The sequence below is a fragment of the Pantherophis guttatus genome, chromosome 2 (assembly GCF_059756535.1).
Source record: "Pantherophis guttatus breed Tessera chromosome 2, ASM5975653v1, whole genome shotgun sequence".
Taxonomy (NCBI): Eukaryota; Metazoa; Chordata; class Lepidosauria; order Squamata; family Colubridae; genus Pantherophis; species Pantherophis guttatus.
The window spans coordinates 126,682,455-126,709,245 of record NC_142064.1 but is presented as its reverse complement, the minus strand read 5'-3'; the positions used below and the strand labels follow the sequence as shown (position 1 = coordinate 126,709,245).

The 26,791-nt window shown below is 43.3% G+C and overlaps 1 protein-coding gene across 1 annotated transcript in view; it reads right to left on the bottom strand.

The window, feature by feature from the left end:
* ITGA5 (integrin subunit alpha 5) overlaps positions 1-26,791 on the bottom strand; it is a 96,929-nt gene that overhangs the window by 12,114 nt on the left and 58,024 nt on the right. The window contains exons 13-23 of the mRNA XM_034419286.3: positions 22,610-22,801; positions 20,519-20,564; positions 19,832-19,939; positions 17,916-17,971; positions 14,610-14,764; positions 13,704-13,841; positions 9,139-9,206; positions 6,197-6,347; positions 3,740-3,832; positions 2,504-2,583; positions 1,903-1,983 (exon numbers count right to left, since the gene is read on the bottom strand). Coding sequence (XP_034275177.2) covers positions 1,903-1,983; positions 2,504-2,583; positions 3,740-3,832; positions 6,197-6,347; positions 9,139-9,206; positions 13,704-13,841; positions 14,610-14,764; positions 17,916-17,971; positions 19,832-19,939; positions 20,519-20,564; positions 22,610-22,801 — 1,168 coding nt within the window. The remainder of the gene's footprint in view (positions 1-1,902; positions 1,984-2,503; positions 2,584-3,739; positions 3,833-6,196; positions 6,348-9,138; positions 9,207-13,703; positions 13,842-14,609; positions 14,765-17,915; positions 17,972-19,831; positions 19,940-20,518; positions 20,565-22,609; positions 22,802-26,791) is intronic.

Sequence of the window (26,791 nt, the reverse complement as noted above, 5' to 3'; positions counted from 1 at the left end):
GCTACCAGATTGGAGAGCATTTCCCAGAGATACTTATATTTCCATAAGAAAACGTTCATGCAACTAGCATTCCACTGGTGTAATATAAGAAAGAATATAATTTTTTATTGGCCAAGTGTGATTGGACACACATGGAATTTGTCTTGGTGCATATGCTTTCAGTGTACATAAAAGAAAAGATACGCTCATCAAGAATCATAAGGTACAACACTTAATGATAGTGGGTACAAATTCCAGACTTGCACCCACACAATCACATAATCAGCACAGTGAAAAGTGATGTGTGGACCACGCATCCTTGGCTAAGAGAATTGTCAAGTTGACTGGCTCTACAGCACTTTAAAATATTGCAAGATGGTTGTGTTTCCTTCTGATTTACCAGTTGTCTAATCAACTAAACCTCATGTTCCTGTGCTGGATATCGGCACCATTTCCCATTTGATCTATCCAATACAAATGTGGAATACTTGGTTGCACAAAGCGGAGTCAAATATGCATATATTTGAATCCAAGCAATAAAGTGAGTGATTAGAGAGTTATCTTCCAAAAGCAAACCAGGTCTTCATTTAAGGGAGAACAGAGAAAGAGAAAGATGGTGAAGATCTAAGAAAGACCATTTCTCACGAAGGGAACTTTTCAGGAAAACAGTGTAACTTCTCTAATGATGCACTTACCAAACCAGACATAAGTAATATTGCCCTTGCTAATGAATTGAAAACTTTAAATTGACTGGGAGAAAACCAGACCCAACTTCATTGAACTCGTTTTTAAATTATTGAATCAATAATTCCAACATTTTGGGAGTCTCTCCTTAGTTCTACTTTGGGGATATTTTCTTTCTTTACAGGTAGTCCTCGGCTTACAACAGTTTGTTTAGTGACCATTTGAAATTACAATGGCACTGAAAAAATGATTTACAACCATTTATCACACTTATGCAACATCCCCACCAGTGATGAAATCCAAATTTGTTTACTACCGGTTCTGCGGGCATGGCTTGGTGGGTGTGGTGTGGCTTGGTGGACATGGCAGAGGAAGAATCTCCATTCCCTTCCCACTCCAGGGGAGGAATATTGCAAAATCCCCATTCCCTCCCCACTCCTGGGGGAAGGATATTGCAAAATCTCCATTCCCACCCCACTCTGGGGCCAGCCAGAGGTGGTATTTGCCAGTACTCCGAACTGCTCAAAATTTCCACTACCAGTTCTCCAGAACCTGTCAGAACCTGCTGGATTTCACCCCTGATCTCCACCATCATGTGATTTACACTCAGATGTTTGACAAATGCTTCATATTTATGACAGTTGCAGTGTCCTGGGGTCATGTAATCCCCTTTTGTAACCTTCTGACAAACAAAGACAATGGGAAAGCCAGATTCGCTTAACAACGGTGTTACTAATTTAACAATTGCAGTGATTCACAACAAACGTGGCAAGAAATGTCATAAAATGGGGCAAAACTCCTCAATGAACCCAATTTCTCACTTAGCAGCCTAAACTTTGGGCTCAATTGAGGTCGTAAGTCGAGGACCACCTGTATTTTTCCCACTGTTTAGCTGATTCTCCCAACAGTGCACGTGGCAAAACACACAGTAAGAAGACAGCAACGTTCTCGGTGTCAGGGAAGTAGGAAGACTTTTATTGAACATTGTTGGGAGGGAGGAGGATCAATTTATGAAGGAAGGGATGGAATGGCAGGTGGGTTCCTGGCCTGGCAGCTGCTACAGCCTTCAGGGCTAAAATGATTTGCCAACACATGGCACCCTTTCCTTTGTTATTAAAGGTGTGATTTGCCCTCACCCGTTTATGATGAACCTCCAGCATTTGCATGCCTTGCAGGTAACAACAGGCCTTGGACATTCTTTTAACAATTAAAAATAATTACTCCTGGCATGATACTTACCCATGGGATGAAATGCGAAAGGAAGCCTCCACGCGCATGACATACGATTCCACTTCACTGTGAGAATTGTTGGCGTTCTTGCTGCGAAAAACAGATACGGCTATGTGGAAAGGTGTAGGCCAGTGATGGTGAACCGAGTGCCCAAATCAGAATGTACGTGCACGGGTGCGCACATGCGCAGCCACCGGAGCCCCAGAAACCAGCTGTGCATGTGCATGCCAGCCACCTGGTCTTTGGATTTCCGGTGCACGCATGCCAGCTGGTCGCACGTGCCAGAGTGCCGGAAACCCGAAGACCAGGTGGCCAGCATGCACATGTGCACCAGCCAGCTGGTCTTTGGGTTTCTGGGGCTCCGGCACGCACAAAGATGCATGCCGGAAACCACAAGAGCAGCTGGCGATGTTGTGCACGCCCACAGAGAGGGCTCTGTGTGCCACCTCTGGCACGTCTGCCATAGGTTCGCCATCACGGGTGTAGGCTAAAAGCACTGTGCAGGAAAGAAAGAGCCCAGGACGTCAAGGACAGCCGGGCCTGTCCATGAGCTCGAGGTGAAGGGAGTGGGGGAGGTGGGGCACTGGCAGATTATCTAGGGAGTTTTTACCTGTGAATCTGGAAATCAAACTGGATGGATGGCTTAGAATCGGTGATGCGAGGCACGGTAAAGCGCAGGCCACCCCAGAGCTAAGAAGGATAAGACAAAAAAGAAGAAGGCATTAGAATCAAGTTATTTATTCAGATCTCTTCTATCAGGGGTTGTGCATGTTGGTTTACTTTGATCTTGGTTGTTTTTGTTGTGGCTCCGTTGCCTGAGCCTGGGCTATTGACAGATGCAGACTCTGAGAGTGAGGGAGAGGAGTTGGCAAGGCCTCCCTCTCCAGGACCCTCCTCTCTGGCAATGCCTCCGGAGGACACCGAAGGCCAAATGATAGGCTCAGAGCCAAGCACGTCCCCGCAGCCACAGGTGGACAGCGACGAGGAAGATAAGTGCTGGCTGGACCCTCGACAGAGGCGCAGGGAGAAGCGTGCACAGCAGAGGGGAAGGCGTGCCAGAGATTAGCTGAGTCACTGGACCACACCCCACAGGGTATAAATGTGGGTGTGGTGGCTGGTTGAGTTTGTGACGAGCAAAAACTGGAAATACTCCATGATCACTGCGTTACTGGACTTTGCCTGCTTTATCGGACTGCATTTGGATTAATCCTTGTATTATTGACACTCTGCCTGTTTTATCGGAATGCTTGCAGTCTAATCTTTGTTTTGTGTGAGTAAAGTCTGAATTGGCAGCTAGCCACTGGGTTGCTGCCAGCTTTATCTTCAAAGAGTTTTGTCGTGTGGCTTATTAAATCCGGGCCGTCTGTGGGGGTGTGTGAGTGGTATGGGGACAGAACAGTTTTCTTGCAGATGCTTCATTACCCAGCTATGTAACAGAGTGGGCTGTTTTGGCTGTAATACTTGTATATTGATTGACCGAAGCCAACCCTTTAGTACAGAGGTCCCCAACCCCCTGGGCCTTGGATGGTACTGGTCCTTGGTCTGTTATGAACTGGGCTACGTAGCCGGAGGTGAATGATGGGCAAGCAAGCAAAGCTTCATCTATATTTGCAACCGCTCCCCACTGCTAGCATCACTGTTTCAGCTCCGCCTCAGATCATCAGATTAGATTCTCACAGAGGGGTGAACCCTACTATAAACTGCTCCTGCAAGAGATCTCAGTTGTGTGCTCCTCCCTCCCCCCGCCACCTCCCAGTCTGCGGAAAAAACTGTCTTCCACGAAAGTGGTCCCTGGTGCGAAAAAAGGTTGGGGACCACTGCCTTAGTACATAGCACCAACACTCACGCTGACACCTGCTTTCATCGGGTTGCCAAGGTCACAGATAATCATATTTGTGTCGTTCACGGTGTCATAGCGGCAGCTCTGGCTGGAAATGTTCTAAAGGAAAGACAAAGGAAAAGCGCCTTTAGATCAGGGGTGTTAAACTCGTCCCGTCACGTTGGTGTCACATGACATTTTCCCCCCTTCGTGGAGCTGAGGTGGGCGTGGTCTGCCCGTGATGCATCCAGCCCGCTGGCTGCCGGTTTGACACCCCTGATTTAGACAAATCTGTGGAGGATACTAGTGGTATGTTATCATCAGAGTTAAAGGTAATAAGCTTTGGATGCCAACGGCTAAAGAACAAAGAGGCCTGCGCGCTACCACTGTCTTGTCCGACTAGTGAGAATTCCCACTGTTAGAAAAAGAAACCTTAGTAAATGTTTCACGTGAGCTTCTATCCATTTCATCTGCTACAGTTTGTACGTGAGTAAATGTTAGGATATATTTTGAGCCTAACAAGTTGTCCAGGCAATACATGTGTTCTGTGACTTTAACATGAATATGTATTGTGTGACTTTAAAGTTTTACTGCTGATTCATTGTAATGCTGAGTCATGCTTAGTGATTAGATAATCACTAGTTGTAAACGTATTTAAGAAAGGTACTGTAAAGTATTCAGTTGATGATAAGCTACCATAGTGTGAGGAGTGCTATTCATTGTGCTATCATCGTTGGATGGATCTGCTACCATCGTGGTTTGTGAACCAGAGTGAGTTTGTTATTCTAACCAACTACTGTTTGTGTGGTAAGAAGATTTTTGTATCACTGGACTGATTTAACTGGCAAAGACTTGGACTGATTTAAAGACTATGAGATTGTTTTTTCACTATAAAGTAAACTTTTGATAAACCAGTTTGCACATTTCTTATTCATTGCTCTCAGCAACGTTTCTCTGTGTTCTACACTCTGCTGGTTGGTAATACAACAACAATATTCTTAACAGTAAAAATGGTTCTGCTGAAATATTCATAATCATAAAACCAATAGCTCCTGGCTTAGTGAAAAGCATTCCCTTCTGTTACATGAAATGGAAGAATGTTTTTATTGACTGAACCATTAGGTTTCTATGTTTTTGCACAATTTCATTCCTAAAAAGGACTTTCTAAGATGGTGTTTACTACCCAAACTGAATTGATTCTTCAATTTTAAAAGATTTAGTTTTTTTTTTTTTTGTTTTTTTTTAAAGGCAGAGGGCTGTGATCAATCAGTAGCAGCTAAAAATGCATTAAAAAATAGAATAAAGAACAGGGTAACTACTGTAGCTTTTTCATTCTTGTCATTCCTAGAATCTTCTGGGATGGTGGGCGAGAAGCATATCAGTTCGATACAGGTGGTCCTTGACTTACAACAATTCATTTAGTGACTATTCAAAGTTACAGCATCACTGAAAAAAGTGACTTAATAACCGTTTTCCATACTTATGACCATTGCACCATCCCCATGGTCACTTGCTCAAAATTTGGATGCTTAGCAACTGGTTCATATTTATGACGGCTGCAGTGTCCCAGAATCATGTGACTGCCTTTTGTGACCTTCTGACAAGCAATGTCAATGAGGAAGCCAGATTCACTTAACAACAGGGTTACTGACTTAACAACGACAGTGATTCACTTAACAACCGTGTCAGGAAAGGTTGTAAAATGGGGCAAAATTCGCTTAACAGCTGCCTCACATCGCCAGAGAAATTCTGGGGTCAATTGCTGAGCACATTGTAAGCCGCCCTGAGTCTCCGGAGAAGGGCGGCATATAAATCAAACTAAAAAAATAAATAAATAAATTGTGGTCGCAAGTCGAGTACTGATTGGCAACTGAAATGGAGTCACTTTATGATGGCTTGAATTTTTGAAAATAATGAGTCATGTGGTACTTTCAGCTAGCATATTTATTATGGCATAAACTTCCAAGGATTAATTGAATGCGTTATTTTATGAAATGCCAAAAAACAAAACAAAAAAACACTGTTGTATTTTTGCTGTTTTAGAAATCAGAAATATTGACCTGCTGGAACTCACGACACCATCATCTTTTAACGACCCCATAATCCCTTGCAGGGTGGAGTCTGGGCAACTGAATGGAGCAAGCAGAGTATTTTTAATGGCCGGAAGCCCTTCCTGTCACCAATGCGGAGTTTTGTGCAGCAGCTATATTCTCATTGTGCCCAGAGAGAGAAATATCTGCCCCTACCTAGGATCGAACTCGCAGCCTCCTGATTGTGAGGTGAGAACTCCACTTCTAGGTCACCGCACCACTGGAATTCACAACATACCCCCACAATTCACAATTGTTCAAAGAACAGAAGATGTGCCCCAGGGCTTCTATCTTTGAAGGACACTCCCCATACTGTACTCATGCTCTATTTTGACAACTAATGGATGGAACATCATTGGATTTTAAGGGAGAAGGTTTGTTATGGAGCACCTACCCCGTAGTTGCGTTGAACTCCTGTATAGTCTGCCTCAGGTGGGATTGTCACATGGAGTTCAGCTTCATATGCACCACCTTCTCCACGATTCATCGCATGGAATGAAAGGTTCACTGAATTCTTGTCTCCTAGAGAGGCAACAGTTTGGTCCCTGCGAAGGGTGAAATCCAAAACGAATGAGAGCGCGCATCAAAGCAAAATGAAATCCGAAACAAGGAGAGTGCAGATCGAAGGTGGCAAAGTTAATTATTCGGGCACCATCCAGAGAGTTCAGAGAACATAGTACTGTACTTTTATGCAGTGGTAAAATCCAAATTTTTTTACTACCGGTTCTGAGGATGTGGCTTGGTGGGCGTGGTGTGGCTTGATGGGTGTGGCAGGGGAAGGATATTGCAAAATCCCCATTCCCTCCTCACTCCTGGGGGAAGAATATTGCAAAATCTTCATTCCTGCCCCACTCTGGGGTCAGCCAGAGGTGGTATTTGTCCAAACTGCTCAAAATTTCCGCTACCGGTTCTCCAGAACCTGTCAGAACTTACTGGATTTCACCCCTGCTTTTATGTCTCTTTCAGATGACATTAGTCAACTAAATCTCCAGGCATACAATTTAAATCAGTCTGAACGCCATACTCTTCTCCACAACCTTGGTAGGAAGTTGTTTTATAGAACCAATGAGCCAACAAGACCTGGCAAGTTTCAAGTATTTTCCCCCCTCTGTTAACATATGAAAATGTTAGTTCTTCTCAAGCACCTAAAATTTTGGCTCATTCCTAGGTTTTACACCCATTAATCAAACCAGCGTGCTTGGTGTCCATGTCAGATAAAGATCCTACAGCACAGAAAAAGGATTTATTTATTGTATTTTATTTATTGGTTCAATTTATATGCCGCCCTCCTCCAGACACTCAGGGCGGCTTACAATGCGTTAAGCAATAGCTTTCATACTTTTGTATATACCTGCTTAGTAGGCTTTCGGGCCCCCCAAGCGGTGTTTGTTTTATACAAAGTCACCTTATTGCCCCCACAATCCGGGTCCTCATTTTACCTACTTCGGAAGGATGGAAGGCTTAAACTCGCAGTAATTGCAGGCAGCTGGCAGCTAAGTGATATTTAACAGCGCTTTAGTCCGTTGCTCCTTCAAAACCAAGGAGATTGTGGTTTTGTTCTGTATTAACAGTTATTACAAGACATAGACCCGGTGGAAAAAGACCACAGCACATTCTTATCACAAGCATATTGCAAATAGAGCGACGTTGGCATTTAGAAGGTGCTTAAACTGGGTTTCCCTTGTCAACTCCCTACATGAGCAATCCCAATCTGGTCCCCTCCAGCCATGGTTGGACTAGAAGCAGGTCAATTTCCTTTCCTTTCCAACTACATTTAATTGAAATTAAATACACTTAATACATTGACTCTCGCTAATACTAAAATTGTAGCACAGTAATTGTTTTTAGATAACTCTAGGCCTGCACTCAAGAAGGGGTCAGATAATCCAGCTATGATCTAGTTAGCTCATTCTTGTCCACGTTGATCAGCAAAGGCTTCCTGACATTTCTTTCTCAGCCAAGCGTTAAAACGAGACTTTTTTGGCATGCAAAGCATGTATTCTGCAACTGCATACTTCCTCCTTCGGCTAGTGTAGAGATTCAGATAGGAAATATCTATTGGGCATGTAGTCTTTCCTGAACAAAGATTTATCATCTTTCTTATTCATACAATTGATTCACAGAGTACATTCATTTCATATTTATTTGTATTGGAAACAATATGCTAGGTCAGGGGTCCTCAACGCCTGGGATGCGGCCCAGTAAATCCATGCAAACAGCAGGCAAGTGGATGAAGTTCCATTTGTGTATGGGGTGGGTGGATGTGCCTGCTACTTGTGCAGAACCATCCCTTCTCTCCCCACCCCACTCACTGCTGCCACCACTGCCACCATCACCACAGTACAGAGGTGGGTTTCAGCAGATTCTGACCAGTTCTGGAGAACTGTTAGCGGAAATTTTGAGTAGTTCGGAGAACCAATAAATACCACCTCTGACTGGCCCCTGCCTCCCGAGTCTCAGCTGATCGGGGGAAATGGGGATTTTGCAGTAACCTTCCCCTGGATTGGGGAGGGAATGGAGATTTTACAGTATCCTTCCCCTGCCACGCCCACCAAGCCATGCCACGCTCACCAAGCCACGCCCACAGAACCGGTAGTATAAAAATTTGAAACCCACCACTGCATCAGTCCACAGAGCCGGAAAAGTTGGGGACCACCGTTGTAGGTGACAATGTAAAAAAGGGATATGATTCCTTCAAAGTGTGTAAATGTTGACGTGTATGTCCGTTTGTGTTACAAGCAACGAAAGACGTGAAAATTTTAAAAGAGCCCACGAATGGATTGATAACGAAAGAGCAAAACGGATTGTACGCAGAAGGAATTGCAAGGCTACATTTTCCAGTTGGAAATCCTGCATGCCTGCATTTCCTTCTCACGATGGGAAGAGATACCAAATTGTCAATGTTTAAGAAAGGGACAATACTGATCCACAGGTCCCCAGTACTAAAAGGGCACTCAGTTATGTATGCAGTTGCATTTCAAGTTTAAGAGGGGCTGCCCTGGGCTTACCAGAAGTGATTTCCAATACTGTTCTGATCGCTCCAGAAGTATTCTGGAAGATGTTAAGCACCCTCCTACTAAAAAGGTAGAGTTGACTTGCAAATCAGCAGATATTAGAAAACAACATTACTGAATGGGACACGGACCATTCCCATCGCTTGACTCCTCCAAAGTCAGACTTGTGCTCAAAATGCATGAGAGGATGCAAAATATTAGATTTAGGAAAGAGGAGAGTCTATTTGGATTTCTTGAGATCAAGAAAATACAAGTCGTATGTAGCTGTCCACCTTCATCCTTGTTTGTGGCACAGCAGGGAAATGACATGGCAGAGGCTTACCCAAAGACTTCAAGTTGCAGGTCAGGGACACAGACATTGTCCTCTCCACAGTCCAGCTGAATTTGGGCCTGGGAAAGAATTCCAGCTATGAGTTAGATAAAACTACATGTTCACATGTGTTAAAAGTACTGTACTGAATTATGTCTTTCTTTTATGAACTAGTCTGAGAATCCCAGAGTGGTAATACCATGGAAAAGCTATGTAGGGATTAAAGAACTGGCTTATTCATCTCTAATCCATCTAAGCAGCTGCTCTGTCCTCCAAAATCGTGCCTAGACTACACCAAACACTTGCACAGAAAGGTTTGTCCTCAGATTAAGATCTCCAGTTACAAGAATAAGCCAATTGAATCTACGTTCTGGGGAAGGCACACAACCAAATGAAAGCAGTAGCCCATCCATCATAAAATATAATTTCCTTTTCATAAATCGGCACATATCTGTCAGGGCATCCCACTCTATATCACAATGGCCTCTCCAGCATTAGAGAAAAAAGGATCCACCCTTACTCCGCCCCCCCCCACAATGGAGTCCTTTGGAGATTGAAAAATATCCAATAATAAATTAAGTTTGGGGGGGGGGGAAGAAATAATAGAATTCCTTTCTTTCTTTCTTTCTTTCTTTCTTTCTTTCTTTCTTTCTTTCTTTCTTTCTTTCTTTCTTTTTCTTTCTCCGTTTTTTTTAAAAAAATATCTTTATTAAATATTTACAGTAAAATTAACACATAATAATGATTGGAAAACAATATAAGAAGTGAAATGTAGGAACACATAAACACAAGACTAAAACAAAACGGCTGCTGACTTCTGGTTTGCTGTTTGTCCCCGCCGGACGCTCCTTCGGGATCGCCGAACCCACTGCCTGTAAGAGCCGCCTTTTTCAGCGGAATGGCGGCTCGAAAAAACTCCGTTTCCATTAGGAAACGGAGATAGAGCCGGCTGGGGTGGGTAGAGTCCTCTGACTAATCCCAAAAGTTTTTTATTTACTTTTGGGAGGGAGCGGAAGAGACTCCCCGTATCCCCAGCCGATGCTCCGGGCTCTGGGAGATCTCTGCTACACGCAGAGCTAGGGGGCAAAAGCAAGCCTGTAAATCTGTTAAATTAATTAAAGAAGATGTGAGCTGGACCTCTGATCCTGAAGCGCAAGTATTCTTCTTATTTTAGAAAAGTTATTGAAGTTGTTTAAGAAGTGAAAGGAAAAAAGATTTTTAAAATGGCGATTGCTGCTGTGACTGCTGCGGCTTGAAGAGAGGCTGAAGGGGAAAGTCCTTCCGTTTTCTATTACAAAGTAGCGGAGTGAATACTTCTGGCTGTAATTGAAGGCAAAACCTCACTCTCATTTTTGTTTTTTCCTTTTTTTTTCCTGGGGATCTGATATTGATCTTGGTTGGAAAAAAGCTTTTTTTTTTCTCTTTTCCAGTAAATCTTGTCTGTGTGGAAAAATGGCACTGAGACTTATAAAGTTAGACAAACAGGCAGTGGGGGGGGGGGATTCCCCCATTAACAAATTACATCAACAAGTTCTAACTCTCCAGTCTCAGAAACCTGACTTTAATATAATAGAATTTCTTCTTGAGGAGATTGTAAGAAGAGATGAGATTGTGAATCAGCAACTTGAAAAATTTAAGCTGGAAATTAAAGAAATTGGTGAATTGGTGAAATCTAAGTTTGACTTTTTGGATCGAAAGATTTTAAAAACAGCTAATGGTTTAGCAGACTTTGTGATTCAGTTGGATGCAAATACTAAATTATTAGAGTCTAAAATGAAAGAAACTGAGGAGAATTTGGACGACAAAATCCAAAAAATTAAAAAGGATTTGGCAAACACTCAGGATAATAGTTCAGAAGACAAACCTAAAATGGAGGTTGACCAAAAGATTGGTAATGAAGAAAATGTACAACAGAGGATTGAAAGAGAAGTTTTAATGATTCAACACAATTTTACAGAATACGCAATTAGACTGAGAGGTTTGCAGGAAAATGACAGAGATGATTTAAGGAAGATATCTTCTGAAATTCTGGCTGGGATTTTAAAGGTTCAACCTGATGAAGTGTTTTGCAGGATTGATAGAATTTATAGAATAAACTCCTGGTTGGCAAAACAAAGGCAATTGCCTAGAGATGTGGTGATTTATTTTACAGATAAAGAAATTAGGAATAATATTGTGCAGAACTCTTTTAGTTCTACTTTGCAATTTCGTGGAAGAAAGATTTGGATTTTTAAGGAACTCCCGCCCAAGATGTTAATGGAGAGGAAGAAATTTGCTTTTCTAGTGTCTGAGTTAAAAAAAAGAAATATCTTATTTAGGTGGGATGTTCCAGTTGGTTTAATATTGAGACACCAAGGAGTAAGATACTAACTGAACACTGTTGAAAAAGCGGAAGAATTTTATCAAAAAATTTTAAAAATGAGTTTAACATCTTTAGGCATAATACAGGACAAGCAAAAGGAGTTGGAAACAAAGGGAAAATATCAAATTATAGAGGCTGTGATAGATAAATTGTCTTCGGACTCCCTGGATACCCCAGCTGGACTGTCTATAAATATGAGAGCAATGTCATCTGATTCCAATGTGGTGAATTATCAAGTTACAGACAAGTGTGTAAATCAACCAGTTGATATACAAGTGATGGAAAAGAAATGAGATAATAAAACAAAACCAACAAGATCAACTTATAAAGCAGAATGAAAATCGATCAGCTGATACACAATTTGTAGGAAGGAAACCAGGATGGAAATTCAACCCGCAAAAGAAAAAGAAAAGAAACAGATCTCATAGAAATAGTAGTTTCTAAACCAAGCAACAGTGAAGCCAGGGACTTTAAAAAATGAATGAATATGTGAAAATAGTGGAGGCGAAGTATTGTTTAATACTATCTTGAGGATAGTGGCAGACCTCTGCAATGCCGTGATTTTGGGATGTGAAAAGTGCCTTACATTGTTGGATTTGAATTATCTATTTTGGATTTCTTTTACCGATAAATATATTATAACTATTTTGAGTTATAAGGCAAGAGAGTCATGCTGGGGCATGCAGAAGATCTGGCTGTTACCCACTAGGATGATGGGAATTAATAATCCTGATGAAAACCACAATTACAACTATATGGAATATAATTATAATGTCACTCGGGTGGTTGTTTTTACTTTTATATATATATGAGGATATTCATTACTGATGGGGGCAGATGATGACTGAAGATTTTGAACAAACTGTTGCACCAGGATGCTATGTTACCCAATTATGGATGATGGACTCAACAATCCAGTGGAAAGACATCAAAGAAGATATTATATGGATTATAAATTTAAAGTCATTGTCTTTTTTTTATATATATATATAACGGAATATATACATATATATATATATATTTTAGCAGAGTGGGCAGTGGATTAAAGATATTAAGAATTGTTGTGCATGGCAATTTTGTAGGAAAGCGGGTGGAAATAGGTTAGTTTAATGATTGATTAGTTTAAGAAAAGGGATGTTTAAGTGATATATTTAGGGGAGTGGAGGAAATGGATAGAGTTGAATAAATGTTAAATTAGGATTTATGGGGAAGGCTGCTTTGAAATGTTATATTAATATACACAAAAGAATAAATGTTAAAGTAGGATTTATTATATAGTTTTAAAGTGGAAGGTTGTTTTGAAATGTTGTAATAATATACAGATATAAGTTTGGGGGAGGAGAAAAAGGGCAGATTATTGCTAAATTGGGAGTTATAATAATATTATGCTAAATTAGAAGTTATCATACAATGTTATAGTAGAATGCTCTTTTTGAAATGTATGGTAAAAGGGGGAAGTAGCAATATTAATAATATTTTTAGTAAGTAAGGGTCAGTATTTAGAGGGGGGAGTAAGGGGATGGTAAAATATTATGTAATCTGTTATGAATTAGGTTTTTGTCGTGAGGAAGTCACAGGGGGGGATGGGTGGTGAGGGGGGGTTAGGGAGGGGGGGGACAAAAAAGGGGGAAAATTTGTATTTGAAAACTTTTTCAATAAAAAAAAAAAAGACTAAAACAAAACAACAAACATGACTAACCGAGAGTTAAGCTCACTCTCCAATTAATATTAACTAATATCATCCTAACCAAACATTTCAATACAATCAAGTTCTTTTAACTATCTACAAAACAATTTCTTTCTCTGTTTGTTTGTTTCTTTCTTTCTTTCCTTTCTTTCTGTGCCATGGTGGCGCAGTGCTTAGAATGCAGTACTGCAGGCTACTTCTGCTGACTGCCAGCTTCCTGAAGTTTGAGTCTCACTGGCTCAAGATTGACTCAGCTTTCGATCCTTCGAGGTCAGTAAAATGAGGACCCAGATTGTTGGGGGCAATAGGCTGGCTCTGTAAACCGTTTAGAGACAGCTGTAAAGCACTTGTATCTAAGTGCTATTGCTATTGCTATTTCCCTGGCAGATGACTAAAATCATTCATTAAAGTTTAAAGTTCCTTCTAAGTCATGGGTATCCAATTCATTTGCAAGCAACAGTCAGAGATTCCATTATTCTTGCTAGGCAAACCCTTCTTTGACACCTTCAAAAGATGTGTGGATCATACCTTCTGTTCAATGTGGTTGCGTGTGTGGTAGTTAAGGATGGGCTGTAGGCCATGCACATCGGGTGGTGCCTCTGGATCCAACGAGAAATTCAGTGATAGGTGGATGGGAGAGAGTTTGTCCCGGAATTCCGACTCACTCTGGAGTGACAGAGGAAGACACTGAACATGGTGGAGAATAAGCCATGAAGAAATGCATACTACTGTCATATGGGTTTATTTGCTCTCTTTTTGGCTCCTCTGCAAACCAGAGCTTCATAACCAACCACATCCCGGCTGCATTGTAGTTACAATATTCCTACACTCCTAGCCCTCAATTATTATTCTGTAGTTGAAAATTGCAAGTTCTTGAGGCTCTTTTTGTGATCTCCCTTTAAAGTATCCACAAATTATGTCAAGAATATCTATGGTAAATAGAACTGGTTACATCTTTATTCCACTGTTTCTCAAAAGGTAATCATGAGCGTTCTGATCGATCATGATCTTCCTTCTGTGACCTCCAATTTTATTCTAACGGAAGTGGTTTGGGTGAGGCGGGATGAGGTGGTTTGGAACAGAGATGGAATCCAGGCCTTCCCAGGATTAATTTGATGTTCTTCCCTATATGTTATTCTGATTTGAGTCTTTAAATACAGGTCAATCTTAGCAGAGATTTAATGATTTAGGTGCATAGCTCTACAAGTCAGATCTGCTGAAGGCCTGTATGAGCAAGTCCACTGTCTCAAAGAGGCACAAAGCAAGGGACATTTTCTAAATACTTCCCATCCATCCCAGCTCATAATTCTTCCATTTGGGACAGGAAGGCAAAAATGAGCATAATCAGAGCGGCCATGGGACGTTTCACATTCTGGAGAAGACAGTTTACAAGAAGAGGGAAAGGCAGGATTCACAGAGGTAGACTCAACTCACCCTTAAGTAAATCTTCATCTCACGGCACTCTGAACTGGCTCCGTTGTGGATTTGGAGAGTCTGAATAAAGTGGGATTGCTGGGAATGCAGGAAGAGGGCCCGCTTTACTGCTCCTTTGTGTTTGAGGTGGTCAAGATGCAGCTCCACGGTGAATCCTGCCCAATAAGAGAGAAAGCAGAACCAAGTGAGATATTTTGTCTTCCATGCTTGACCATAGTTGCTGAAGCTCAAGGATCTATCAGAAAAGAAAAGAAATCCCATAAGCCTCAACCCTACGACATAAAGGTTTGGTTGCCTGTCATACAAAAGGGATTGCAAAAGAATATGTTTCTGCAAGTCCCTCCAGATTATGAACCACCTCAAGATGATATCAGATCAGATTTCCTTTTAAAAAATGCCTCTTTGCCATGCATCAGTTGAGCCATTAAGCATATAGGCCAGGGGTGAAATGCTCCCGGTTCGGACCGGATTGCCTGATCCGGTAGCGATGGAGGCGAGTGGTTCGGAGAACCGGTAGCAAAAATCCCTGCCCCCCCCCCATGCCCAGCTGAGCCGCGCAATCATCAGAGGCTTTTTTTCTTTTAAATGGCTCTGACGATCCAAGCTGAGTTTTTTAAAAACCCTCTGCCGATCAAGGCAACTCAGCTTGGATCGTCAGAGCCATTTAAAAGAAAAAAAGTTTTTTTCTTTTAAATGCCTATGACGATCCAAGCTCTGACGATCCCAGCTGAGTTGCCTGATCGGCAGAGGGTTTTTAAAAAACCCTCTGACGATCAGGCAACTCAGATGGGATCGTCAGAGCCTTTTGAAAGCATTTGTAGAAAAAATGGTTTTAAAAGTAAAAATAAAAAATAAAAACAATTGGCCACGCCCACCGTCACATTACCCCCCCCACCAAGCCACACCCACAGAACCAGTAGTAACAAATTTTAGATTTCACCACTGATACAGGCATCCAAGATGGTTCATAGTATTTAATTGTAGAACCTTCCTCTTGGAAAAAAAAAAACCATCCAAACAATGTGCTTTATATATGCTGGTAAGACCACGCTTGGAATAGAGCTCAGAGAAGAGGGATAAAGATGATAAGGGGTTTGGAGGCTAAACCATATGATGAATGATTGCAGGAACTAGGTATGTCTAGTCTAACGAAGAGAAGGACTAAAGATGAAAGAAGAAGGGTCAACCTATTCTCCACAGCATCTGAAGGCAGGACAAGGAGTAACGGGTGAAGTTTATTAAAGAGACAACTAACCCAGAATAAAGGAGAAATTTCCTAACAGTGAGAACAATTAATCAGTGGAACAGCTTGCCTTCAAAAGTTGTGGGTGCTTCTTCACTGGAGGTTTTTAAGAAGAGACTGGACAGCCACTTGTCTGAAATGGTGTGGGGTCTCCTGCTTGAGCAGGGAGTTAGACTAGAGGACGTCCAAGGTCCCTTCCATCTCTCTTACTCTATGTTCCATGTTCTAATGTTACTACACACTATTAAAATATAGTCTATAACCCAGTAATTAGGGATCCTTGTAAAAACTGAGATTTAAAAATCCTTATTATTAGCTTCACACTCACGTTATCATTTGGATGATGGGAGGAAAAAAAATAAAATGAAGGAAGCCATATCTTGTCGTGATGATTTTAAGATGTCTTCAAAAACAGACAAAACTCTAAACCCCATCAGATATTGGTGAATATTCTTTCAATGTTTGAGGATGCATCATAGAATTATCGTCCCAAAGGTGCTTTTTTTCAGGAGGCAACTGGACTTTCTTGAATTTTAGCCCTCTCTATAAGGCTTCACCAAAATTCACAACATTCCTCATCAGCAAAGCCAAAACATCTTGTTTCTTCCTTGATACCACTAGACGACACTGCTAGGCAGGGGTGGATTCTAATTTTTTTTACTACCGGTTCTGTGGGCGTGGCTTATTTTGTGGGCATGGCTTGATGGTCATGTGACAATTCTTTAGGATTTAGCAGAGGTACTGGTCTACCAGGCTTTTAACTGCTTGCAGAGCTGTACCAGTCTACCCATTTATTTTTGCAGGCACTGGTCTACTCATGTATTTTTGCAGGCACCGATCTTCTCACTTGTTTTTGGAGGCACCGGTCTACCACCAAACTGTCTTTTACCACTGATCAGCTGTAGGGTGGCCCTTTGAAGCCCTGCGGCAAGAGTTTAAACAGTTTTTCCTTATAGCCCATTAGCTGGGACTCAGGAGGCAGCAATAGATTGGGGGTGGGGCCAAATAAAAGATAAGAATAACGTGGGGTGGGGGTGGGGGGCGGCAGGGGGGGCAGAACTGGTTCAGTGACGTCGTAACGTCACCGCTACCGGCTCAGCGGAACTGGGCGGAACCCACCACTGCCGCTAGGGCTCGCTGCCTTCTTTAGAAGAGTGAAGAAAATCCTCAGGAATGACTCACACCCTGGTCAGCACTTCTTTATTCTCCTTCCATCGGGAAGGAGATATAGAAGCATAGCCAGCCGCACAAACAGGCTGAAGAACAGTTTTTATCCGTGAGCTGTCAGACCAGTGGTAGTATTCAGCTGGTTCTATTCGATTCGGGAGAACTGGTAGCGGCAGCTGTGGGAAGCTCCGCCCCCCGCCCCAACTTCATCATGTCCCATTTTTGACGCACTGCGCATGTGCAGAGAGCTCTGTGCATGCATGCTCACATTTGCAAACCGGTAGCGAAGGTTAAGTGAATACCACCCCTGTGTCAGACTCTTGAATGAAAAATAACTACAACAACATAGTACGATTGACTTATGGGGCTGGCGTGACGTTCAATAAATTCACTTGGTGCAATAGGATTGGGTGTTTGTTAGCAGGATTCACTGGGATAGGGAATTTTTTTTCTTTTGTCTTTCACTGTGAGTCGTATTGTGTTGGGGGGAGGTGCACGAAGGGAGGCTAAGCCAATCTCATAGTACACATGTTGTACTCTGACAATAAAGGTTTGAACTGAATTGAATTGAATTATTCTAGCTTTATCCAGGATTGTCTACCATTTGATCCCTTTCTGACTACTGGATGGCTCCAAAAGTCTCTAGTCTCCAAAATCATTTCATGATCTCACTGTCAGCTTCTGAATGTAGAATCTAAGCACACCTACTGAAGTTACTTCAGTTTGATCTCCACTGTGCTTGGACCAACTCCTGGATCTGCACAGTATGTGTAGACATTCTGATGGATTCTGAGATAGCTGTCTTCTTTCAGCATTGATAATGATATGGACATGTGAAGGTAACTAGATTGGCCCAACAGCTCACAAGATTCTTTCCCCCTTCTGCAGTTACTCACCAATGGAATCAGGAACATGCTTCCCAGATGCATTCAGACAGAAGCTCAAGTTGATGCTGTTGACACGTGGGGGGAAAAAAAAGAACCAATGAGCCAATATAAGAAATATGTGAGAGACAATGCACTCCGATGACAAGAGAGCTAGGCATGTGTGGTAATGCTCAGGCTGAAAAATATGGGCCTATTTCAAACAAATGGTTCAGGCTACGCCCATTAGTGATAAACATTTTGTCACAACAAAAAGTAAAGTTGATATGCGCCTGGAGGAGCAGATTGTCCAATATTGCAACCCAAATGGAAACACAACTCCTCCCAAGGAGAAAGGATAGAAAAAAAGAGTTATTCTAGGGACCTTTATTGGTTGTTAACAGTCGAGAAAAATAAAGTCATCACACCTGATTGGGATAAACAGGGATGGGTGTGACCCTTTCTGGTTGACTCAGCCTCTCCTTCCAGCCCTGTGGTCCCAGATGGGTCATGAGCTGGACAATCGCCCAATTCAAGAACATGTTTAACAAGCAGTCAGGATAACCCCATGGAGCTGAGCATTTGGAAAAACTCTTGTCCGTAAATAAATTCCCCCACTATCTCTGTCACAGATTGAAAACTAGCATTGTTTTGCTTAGATCAAATCTACAAGACACATGGCTGGTTTCCATGTTATTTTAGCACATGGAGGGACAAACTGAAAATGTCCTGCGATAACCTATTCCACTGTTGCCATAAAATATCACACTAAACAACGATTTTCTTATTCTTCTTTTAGAGTCATGGAATCATGGAAGGGGACGTTAAAGCCGTCATCCCCCAGCTGTGTGCAAGGATCCAAGTTAACCCGCATCCCATACACACAGCTGTTTAGCTTCTTCTTGAATACACCCCTCCACCTTTAGATGGTTCATTCCAAATGACTCCTGCTTTTAGGATAGCTTTGAATAGAAAAAAACCGACTGTCGACTGGAGATAGGCAAGGCAACTAAGTCAGTGTTCCTAATCATACGTTCTTGAGATGGTCAGGACTCCCAGAATTCTTAGCTGGCATTTGAGGCTCTGGATTCTATAAATTGTCTTCCCCAACATCTGCAGGGGATCAGGGTGGGAAGACCAAACTACAGAATCAATTCCTGCAGGAATGCCTAGATAAGACCTTATACAGTCAGAAGCCTACAGGTAAATATAGCAACTGTTGGTAATAGCAGCTGTCACAACCACTTGCAGCTCTTTCTGTTCTCACTATTGTATCCACTAACATACAGAACAGCCCACTGTGTACAGGTGGTCCCTCAACTTACGACCACAACGGAGCCCAAAATTTCTGTGGCTAAGTGAAACATGCGTTAAGGGAGTTTTGCCCCATTTTAGGGCCTTTCTTGCCACAGTTGTTAAGTGAATCGCTGCACTTGTTACAATTAGTCAAACTGTTGTTAAGTGAATCTGGCTTCCCCATAGACTTTGCTCGCCAGAAGGTCGCAAAAGGGGGAATCACGTGACCTCAGGACACTGCAACCGTCATAAATATGAGTCAGTTGCCAAGTGTCTAAATTTTGAACACATAACTATGGGGATGCTACAACGGTCGTTAAGTGTGAAAACTGGCCATAAGTCCCTTTTTTCAGTGCCTTTGTAACCTTGAACACTCACTAAATGAACTGTTGTAAGTGGAGGACTACCTGTACTTAAAATAGGCAAATAGCCTTCTTTTAAATATTGGGTTCAAATAACCCAAAGCGTATTTCTTATAGACGCCCAACGTGGTATAAAAATGAACAAGCCCACCTATATATTCTACAAACACAAGCCCTCAATTGACTATTGAGAACTGAGGAGAAAACGCTCCCGAACTGATCAAAAGCCTGTAACAATAGAGAGCCACGAAAGGACAAAGGGAAAAGATAACTTCCGGGATCACTACTCACCAGGCCACAGGGGTGCCAGTTTCCTCCAGGGTGCATGCGCGTTCCTCGGGATTAAACATAGTGGGGAAGATGCTGAGAGTGGCAGTGGCATGAACAATGGGGCGTCCTCTGTGGTAGGAAGCATAAGGAAAGGGAGTGAGTGGAAGCACTTTTTCTATTTGGACCGAGAAATGAAAGACTTAGGAAACCGATGGTTTACTTAGTTATTATCAAGCCTTTGCAAGACAATCACTTTGGCTGAGGAAAGTCAGCTCAAATCTCTGTCTACAAAGTCCTTGGAGGCAGCTATCCAAGGTGGCAGCAGCCCCGTGGTTAGGAGGTAGGAGTTCAAGAGCAGATTGGTGTACATAGAGAAGGAGGGCCTTTTCAGTGATTTATGAGTCACCCTAATTCATGACTTGTCTTGGCAGTTCCAAAAGAAGGGAGTTACAGCCAAGTAATATGATATGTCTGAGTGTTCAAACAAACAATAAGCAATGAGGGAGGGAGGGAGGGAGGGAGGAGAGAGAAAAATATAACCTACAATGGAGTCATAATCTCATCACTTTTTCCAGGGGAAATTTGCTTTATCGTTTTCTTCAATCTACTATGCATTAAACATATTGCATTTCTGCTCCCATATGCTTCATTCAGACAGCACAGGGCTGGGGAAGACTGATCTTCATTGTCTCCAGACACTTTACTTACCTGTAAACCATAGCTCTATCCACTCCAAAGGCCCCCACAATTAGATCTGCAGGACAAAGGAGACAGTCTGCTGAGCACTGGGCAGAAAATGGTGACTGCGTATCATGATACATTTTTTTTTTTTTTTGCTTTAATTTATATGCCGCCCTTCTCCGGAGACTCAGGGCAGTTTACAATGCGTTAAGCAATAGCCTTCATACTTTTGTATATTTATACAAAGTCAGCTTATTGCCCCCACAAACTGGGTCCTCGTTTAACCTACCTTTGAAAGGATGGAAGGCTGAGTCAACCTTGAGCCTTGGAGAGATTTGAACTTGCAGTAATTGCAAGCAGCAGATGTTAATCTGTTAATAACAGTGCTTTAATCCACTGTACTACAGGCTCTTTCTGTACAGGAAACTGTTTTTTAAAGCAAAGGAGGAAAAATACACCTTGCTTGCCCAGATAGCATACTGTGAAACCTAGTAATTTCTTATTGGTTAGGCAGGGGGAAAAAAATCATACAGTGCATGCTGAAAGGAATCCTGGTGACCTTTCATATCAAAATGTCATTACTAGGCTAGCTAGATTATTCCTTTTGAGATAAAGCTGAAACAACATGATGCTTAGCACAGAGAATGAATGACCTTTATATTATGGCCCTGCAGAGAATCTGAATGCATTGCTTGGCACTTGTGTTTTTTTAAAAGTTTGCTGCAGTTGCTTCAAGGCCCTTTTCCAATCATTGGAGCATGACTGCGTCCAGTCTGGAGCAGTGGTTCTCAACCTTTTCTTCACCACCGAAATATCTTTTCTTCACCACCTTTAAATACCTTTTGTGGCCATGAACCACGGCCACAACCCCCCCCCCAAGACTTAACTCAAGATTTAAATCGTAGCATTTCTTCAAGCCCCTTTGATGATATCACCCCCCACCCCCCGAGGTCCATGGACCACAGGTTGAGAACCACTGGTCTGGAGGGAGTATCATCTGCAGGCACACTCAAAATTTGTGGAAAGGGCCTCAAAGCAATTACAACGAACTTTCAAGAGATAGGGCTGCCTCAATACTCCAACTGCGTGATTTGGAGGAGTCCTCTCTGCATGCTTGATGTAGCTAATAGGTTATGAATCTAAGATTAGAAGATCTCATGAACATGTAAGAGGATCATTTCTTGACAGCTTAAGCCGTTTTGGTTATTGCCTTCAAGTCCTTCTTTTGGAAAATTGCTGACAAAAACTCTTTGAAAGAGACTGTCTGGAATGAGTTAGGTGCAATGGATTTTACAATACCCTTTGAAGACCTTCCTCTGTGTGACTTCTGAAAGATCACAGAGAAGTTGCCTCACTCCTGATAAATAATTAAACTGTGGAAACTAAACCAGGGCATTCAATCAGCCATCCATTTAAGACCTATCAAGAATATAATTATGTATTTCCACCTGGTCCTTCGGTTTCTGGTGTGCATGAAGACTAATTGGCCAGTGCGCATGCGCGCGCCAGAAACTCGAAGAGCAGCTGCCTGGCGCGCGCGTGTGCACCAGGCAGCTGCTCTTCCAGTTTCTAGCCCTCCTGCGCACGTGAAGACCAACTGGCCAGCACGCCAGAACCCAGAAGAGCAACGGGCGACAGCTCTACGTGCCACTTCCAGCATGCGTGCCGTAGGTTCCCCATCATGGATCTGAGGACTTGGAGAGGCTATATCCCTTCTAAGCCTCTTTCTCCAACCTATGCAGCTGTGAGCTATGACCTCTCTTATATGACTGTTCCCTATGCAGCTGCTCCCACCCTCAACATCTCCCACATTCATTCCAACATACTGGTGCAACAACTGGAGGGAGAAAAAATAGACCTCTAGATGAGATGAGAAGAGAAATGGAATTTGTTAAGAGGAAGACATAGTTACAGTATTTCATACTGTGCTTTTTTTGTTACATGTTGCAATGGAAGTATGGGGTTTTATTAAAGCAGCTATGTTACCCCACATATTTAATGCTCCTGTATAAGAGCTCACCAGATGACAAGCATCATATCTGCAGCCTCAAACCTGCCAAATATGCACTCTCCCAAGTTCAGATGCGGTTCTGTTACTTCTTCACAGGTCATCCTCACCTGGGTAACCGTTTCCATCCAGGTCTTTGGCCCCACGCAAAGCAAACCCATAGAAGTCTAGGACTTGACCAGGTGACCAGTAGCCTTGCAATACTTGAGACGGCTTGGGGTGCAGCCCGTTCTGTTGGCCATTATACACGTAGACCACTCCTTGCTTTGCTGTGCCGCCAAATGGCACTCCGATGGCCACATCTGTGGGAACAAACGCCTGTGTCAGCAGCATTGTTTGTAGGGTTAATGCAGGAAACAAAAGACAAGATGGGCTCTATATATATATATATATTGGATAAAAGGAAATGGAAGGATAGGCTAGCCAACATATAGGTTAAAATCCTGTTGTGGAAACATGCAGACTTCCAGATGATCTCTTGAAAGACCGCCTAGAAGCCTTGGTAGTACAGTGGTCTAAGGCACCCTGTTATTAAGCTGGTTATTAAGACCAGCTGCCTGCAATTACTGCAGGTTCGAATCTCACCAAGGCTCAAGGTTGACTCAGCCTTCCATCCTTTCTAAGGTAGGTAAATTGAGGACCCAGTTTGTGGGGGCAATAAGCTGACTTTGTATAAATATACAAAAGAATGAAGGCTATTGCTTAGCGCATTGTAAGCCGCCCTGAGTCTCCGGAGAAGGGCGGCATATAAATCAAATTTAAAAAAAAAAAAAAAGCTACACCACGACTTGCATTGGCAGGTAGACAGTAGGCAAATCAGTTTGGAACTTCTCATCTGCTTAAATTTCAATCCAAGCAAAACTGAACTGCATAAGCTTATCTACATTCTCAGGGGGCCAACATGGTACAATTGAGCATTGTCAGGGTACAGGAGTTCATTCCATCCTATGTTTGAACTCATCTTCCTTAGATTATACGAGGTTGTTTCCTGAAGGATAAGATCTCAGGAGATCAGGTCCTCATTAGTTTCTCAAAAGAAAACATTTCTCAACTTCCACCCTTTTTCCCTGATTGGGCCCAGAAGTGCCAGAGAATCTTGTCAGAGCAGCCTGAAGATAAGACTGATTGCTTCATCAGATTCACACAGGAGATGTGCAATCTTTAATTGGCAGAGGCCCAAGAGGATCTGCTGCTAAGGCAGCAGAAGTAAACAATACACAATTTTTTTTTCTTGTGTGCCTTACGGGGGAAGTTACCTGACCCTTCCATCCACTTTGAGAGAATCCACAGAGGAAATTGGCCCTGGGGCCTCCCTAGACAGTATCTATATTGCTATTGACTACTGTAAGGCTCTCTACATGGGGCTGCCCTTGAAGACTACTCGGAGGCTTCAGCTGGTACAGAATGCAGCCGCGCGGATTGTGATGGGAGAATCCCGATACTCCCATGTAACACCTCTCCTGCGCGGCTTGCATTGGTTGCCAGTTGCCCTCCGGGTGAGATTCAAGGTGCTGGTAATGACCTATAAAGCTCTACATGGCTTAGGCCCAGGATACTTGGCGGACCATCTGCAACCAGCAACAGCTTCCCATCGCCCGGTGCGTTCCCACAGGGAGGGCCTGCTCTGGGTACCGTCAGCTAGACAATGTCGGCTGGCGGCCCCCAGGGGTAGAGCTTTCTCTGTGGATGTGCCCACCCTTTGGAATCAACTCCCCCTGGGGCTCCGGTTGGCTCCTGACCTCCGCCGCAAATTAAAAACATGGCTGTTCGCAGCGCCCAGCCAGGACTGAGGGGGTCTTCGATTATTTTAACAGGTTTTAATAATTGTTTATGTATGTATTTTATGTTTTTAATTGTTGTGAGCCGCCCTGAGTCCTATGGAGATAGGGCAGCATATAAGTTATATTAAATAAATAAATAAATAAATAAATCTATATAGGCTGATGCCAAAGCTACCTCACCATGTAGCCCTCCGAGGCAGTGGTGAAATTCACTTACCTTTACTACCGGTTCGAGTACGGGAGCGCACTATGCGCACCCTACACATATGCTACATGTACCTCTTCTGCGCACGCGCAGATGGTAAAAAACGGGACATAATGACGTCCCAGGGGGTGGGCGGAGCCTCCCGCCGCTGGCGCTACCAGTTCGGCGAGCCAGATAGAACCGCGGGGCGGGGGGATTTCACCGCTGCTCCAAGGATTCTTTTAGAACAATACATAGAAGCCAGTAGAGTGGTCGGCCAGGGCAACCAATTGAGGGACTGGCATGGAGCCATCAGGGCCACTTTGCAAGAAGGGTCTTATCTTCACCCTGTGGATGCTGCTGATTGCCACCCTAGTCTACTGCTTAGAGGAAGGGTGGGGAACCATGGCCCTTTTATGACTTGTGGATTTCAACTCCCAGAATTCCTGAGCCACCTGGGAATTCTGGGAGTTGAAGTTCTGGGACCCTCATAAAAGGGTCATGATTCCTCACCCTTCCTCTTAAGCAGTGGACTAGGGTGGTAATCAGCAGCATCCACAGGGTGAAGACAAGAGGGGAGGGCAGAAAAGTAGCCCCACACTGTCAGGATGTAACTCACTGCCCCTTTTGTATGCATGCTCTGCTGCCTTTATTCCTTTGACAGTAGCAGGAGGATTCTGGAGAATAGCCCACAGTGGCCATGGTTGGCCCTTGTCCCCATCTGGCCACCTGTTGTGTTCCGCCATCCAACATGCCTACTAGGCAGACTGTGCATTTTCTTTGGCTTAACTGATGGTGCGATGTTATTATTGTTGTTGTTTAGAAAAAAGAAGTTAAAAAGCGAAAGTTAGAATATTTTGGACGTGTGATGTGACGCCCGGAAAAATACGCCATATTTCACTTAATCCTCCAAGGAAAGATTGAAGGCAAACGAGATCCAGGTGGAAGAAGAACAGACTGGCTTCAAAATCTAAGGGACTGAGTTTGGACAAAACTCAACAGCACTTTTTCATGTGGCTGTTGATAACAATAGGATCGCCAATGTCTGATGATGGGTATGGCAGAAAAAGAAGAAGACGACGAAGATGAAGAAGAAGAAGGAGGAGGAGGAGGAGGAGGAGAAGGAGAAGGAAGAAGAAAGAAATCTGATGGGAGCTGAATTAGAAAGATCCAACAGCAGATGGCAGCAGTGGAACACGCCACAACTCCCTCCTCTGTCACAGAGACAGGCTGAGGATTTCATTAAAAAGAGCTGCCCCAAAGGCCTGCTTATCTGGATCAGGATTCCAGCTTTGCCCATCAACATGAAGGAGGAGGAGAAAGCTCCTCTTAATGCTCTGGCAGCCATTATGTAAAGCAGGGCTGTTAAAAGGATAATGAATCCATGTTATCTTGAATTTGCATACAAGTAGTCCTCAACTTACGACCACAAACGAGCCCCAAATTTCTGCTGCTAAGCGAGACAGTTGTTAAGTGAGTTTTGCCCCATTTTACGACCTGTCTCACCACTCGTGTTAAACAACTCACTATAGTTAAGTCAGTAACGCAGTTGTTAAAAGAATCTGGCTTCGGCGTTGCTTGTCAGAAGGTCACAAAAGATGATCACATGATCCCGGGACACTGCAATCGTCATAAACATGAGTCACTTGCCAAGCATCTGAATTTTGGTCATGTGACCATGCTGCAATGGTTGTAAGTGTGAGAAACTGTCATAAGTCACTTTTTTCAGGGCTGTTGTAACTTTGAATGGTCACTAAACAAACTTTTGTAAGTCGAGGACCACCTACCTGTACTATGGACAAGTGGTTAGTCTTCAGTCCCCTTTTTCTACTTGAATCAGGTGTGTCAAACTCAAAGCCCACGGGCCGGATCCTGCCCACGGGGTACTTAGATCTGGCCCGCAGGGCTGCCCTAGAAACAGGAAATGACTGCCCCGCAGTGCCTCTGCCAGTGAAAACGAAGATCGGGAGGGCTGCGTGAGGCCCTCCTGAGCTCTATTTTCACTGGCAGAGGGTTGCAGGAGGCTGTCGCAGCCGAAAATGGAGCTCGGAAGCCCGTTTTCGCTGGCAGAGTGCTCGGGCCACCACAGGCACCACCGACACGAGTGACGTCCAGCTGGTCATCCCCACCCTGGCCTCCCGAGGTCAAGCACAACCCTGATGCAGCCCTCAATGAAATCGAATTTGCCACCCCTGACTTAGATCACGGGTGCCAAACTCGCCACTTTGACGTATTGCAACGTTTTTTGCCTGCATGGAACTGGGGAGGGCGTGGCCTACGTGTGACACATCCGGCCGCCAGTTTGACACCCCTGACTTAGATGATTC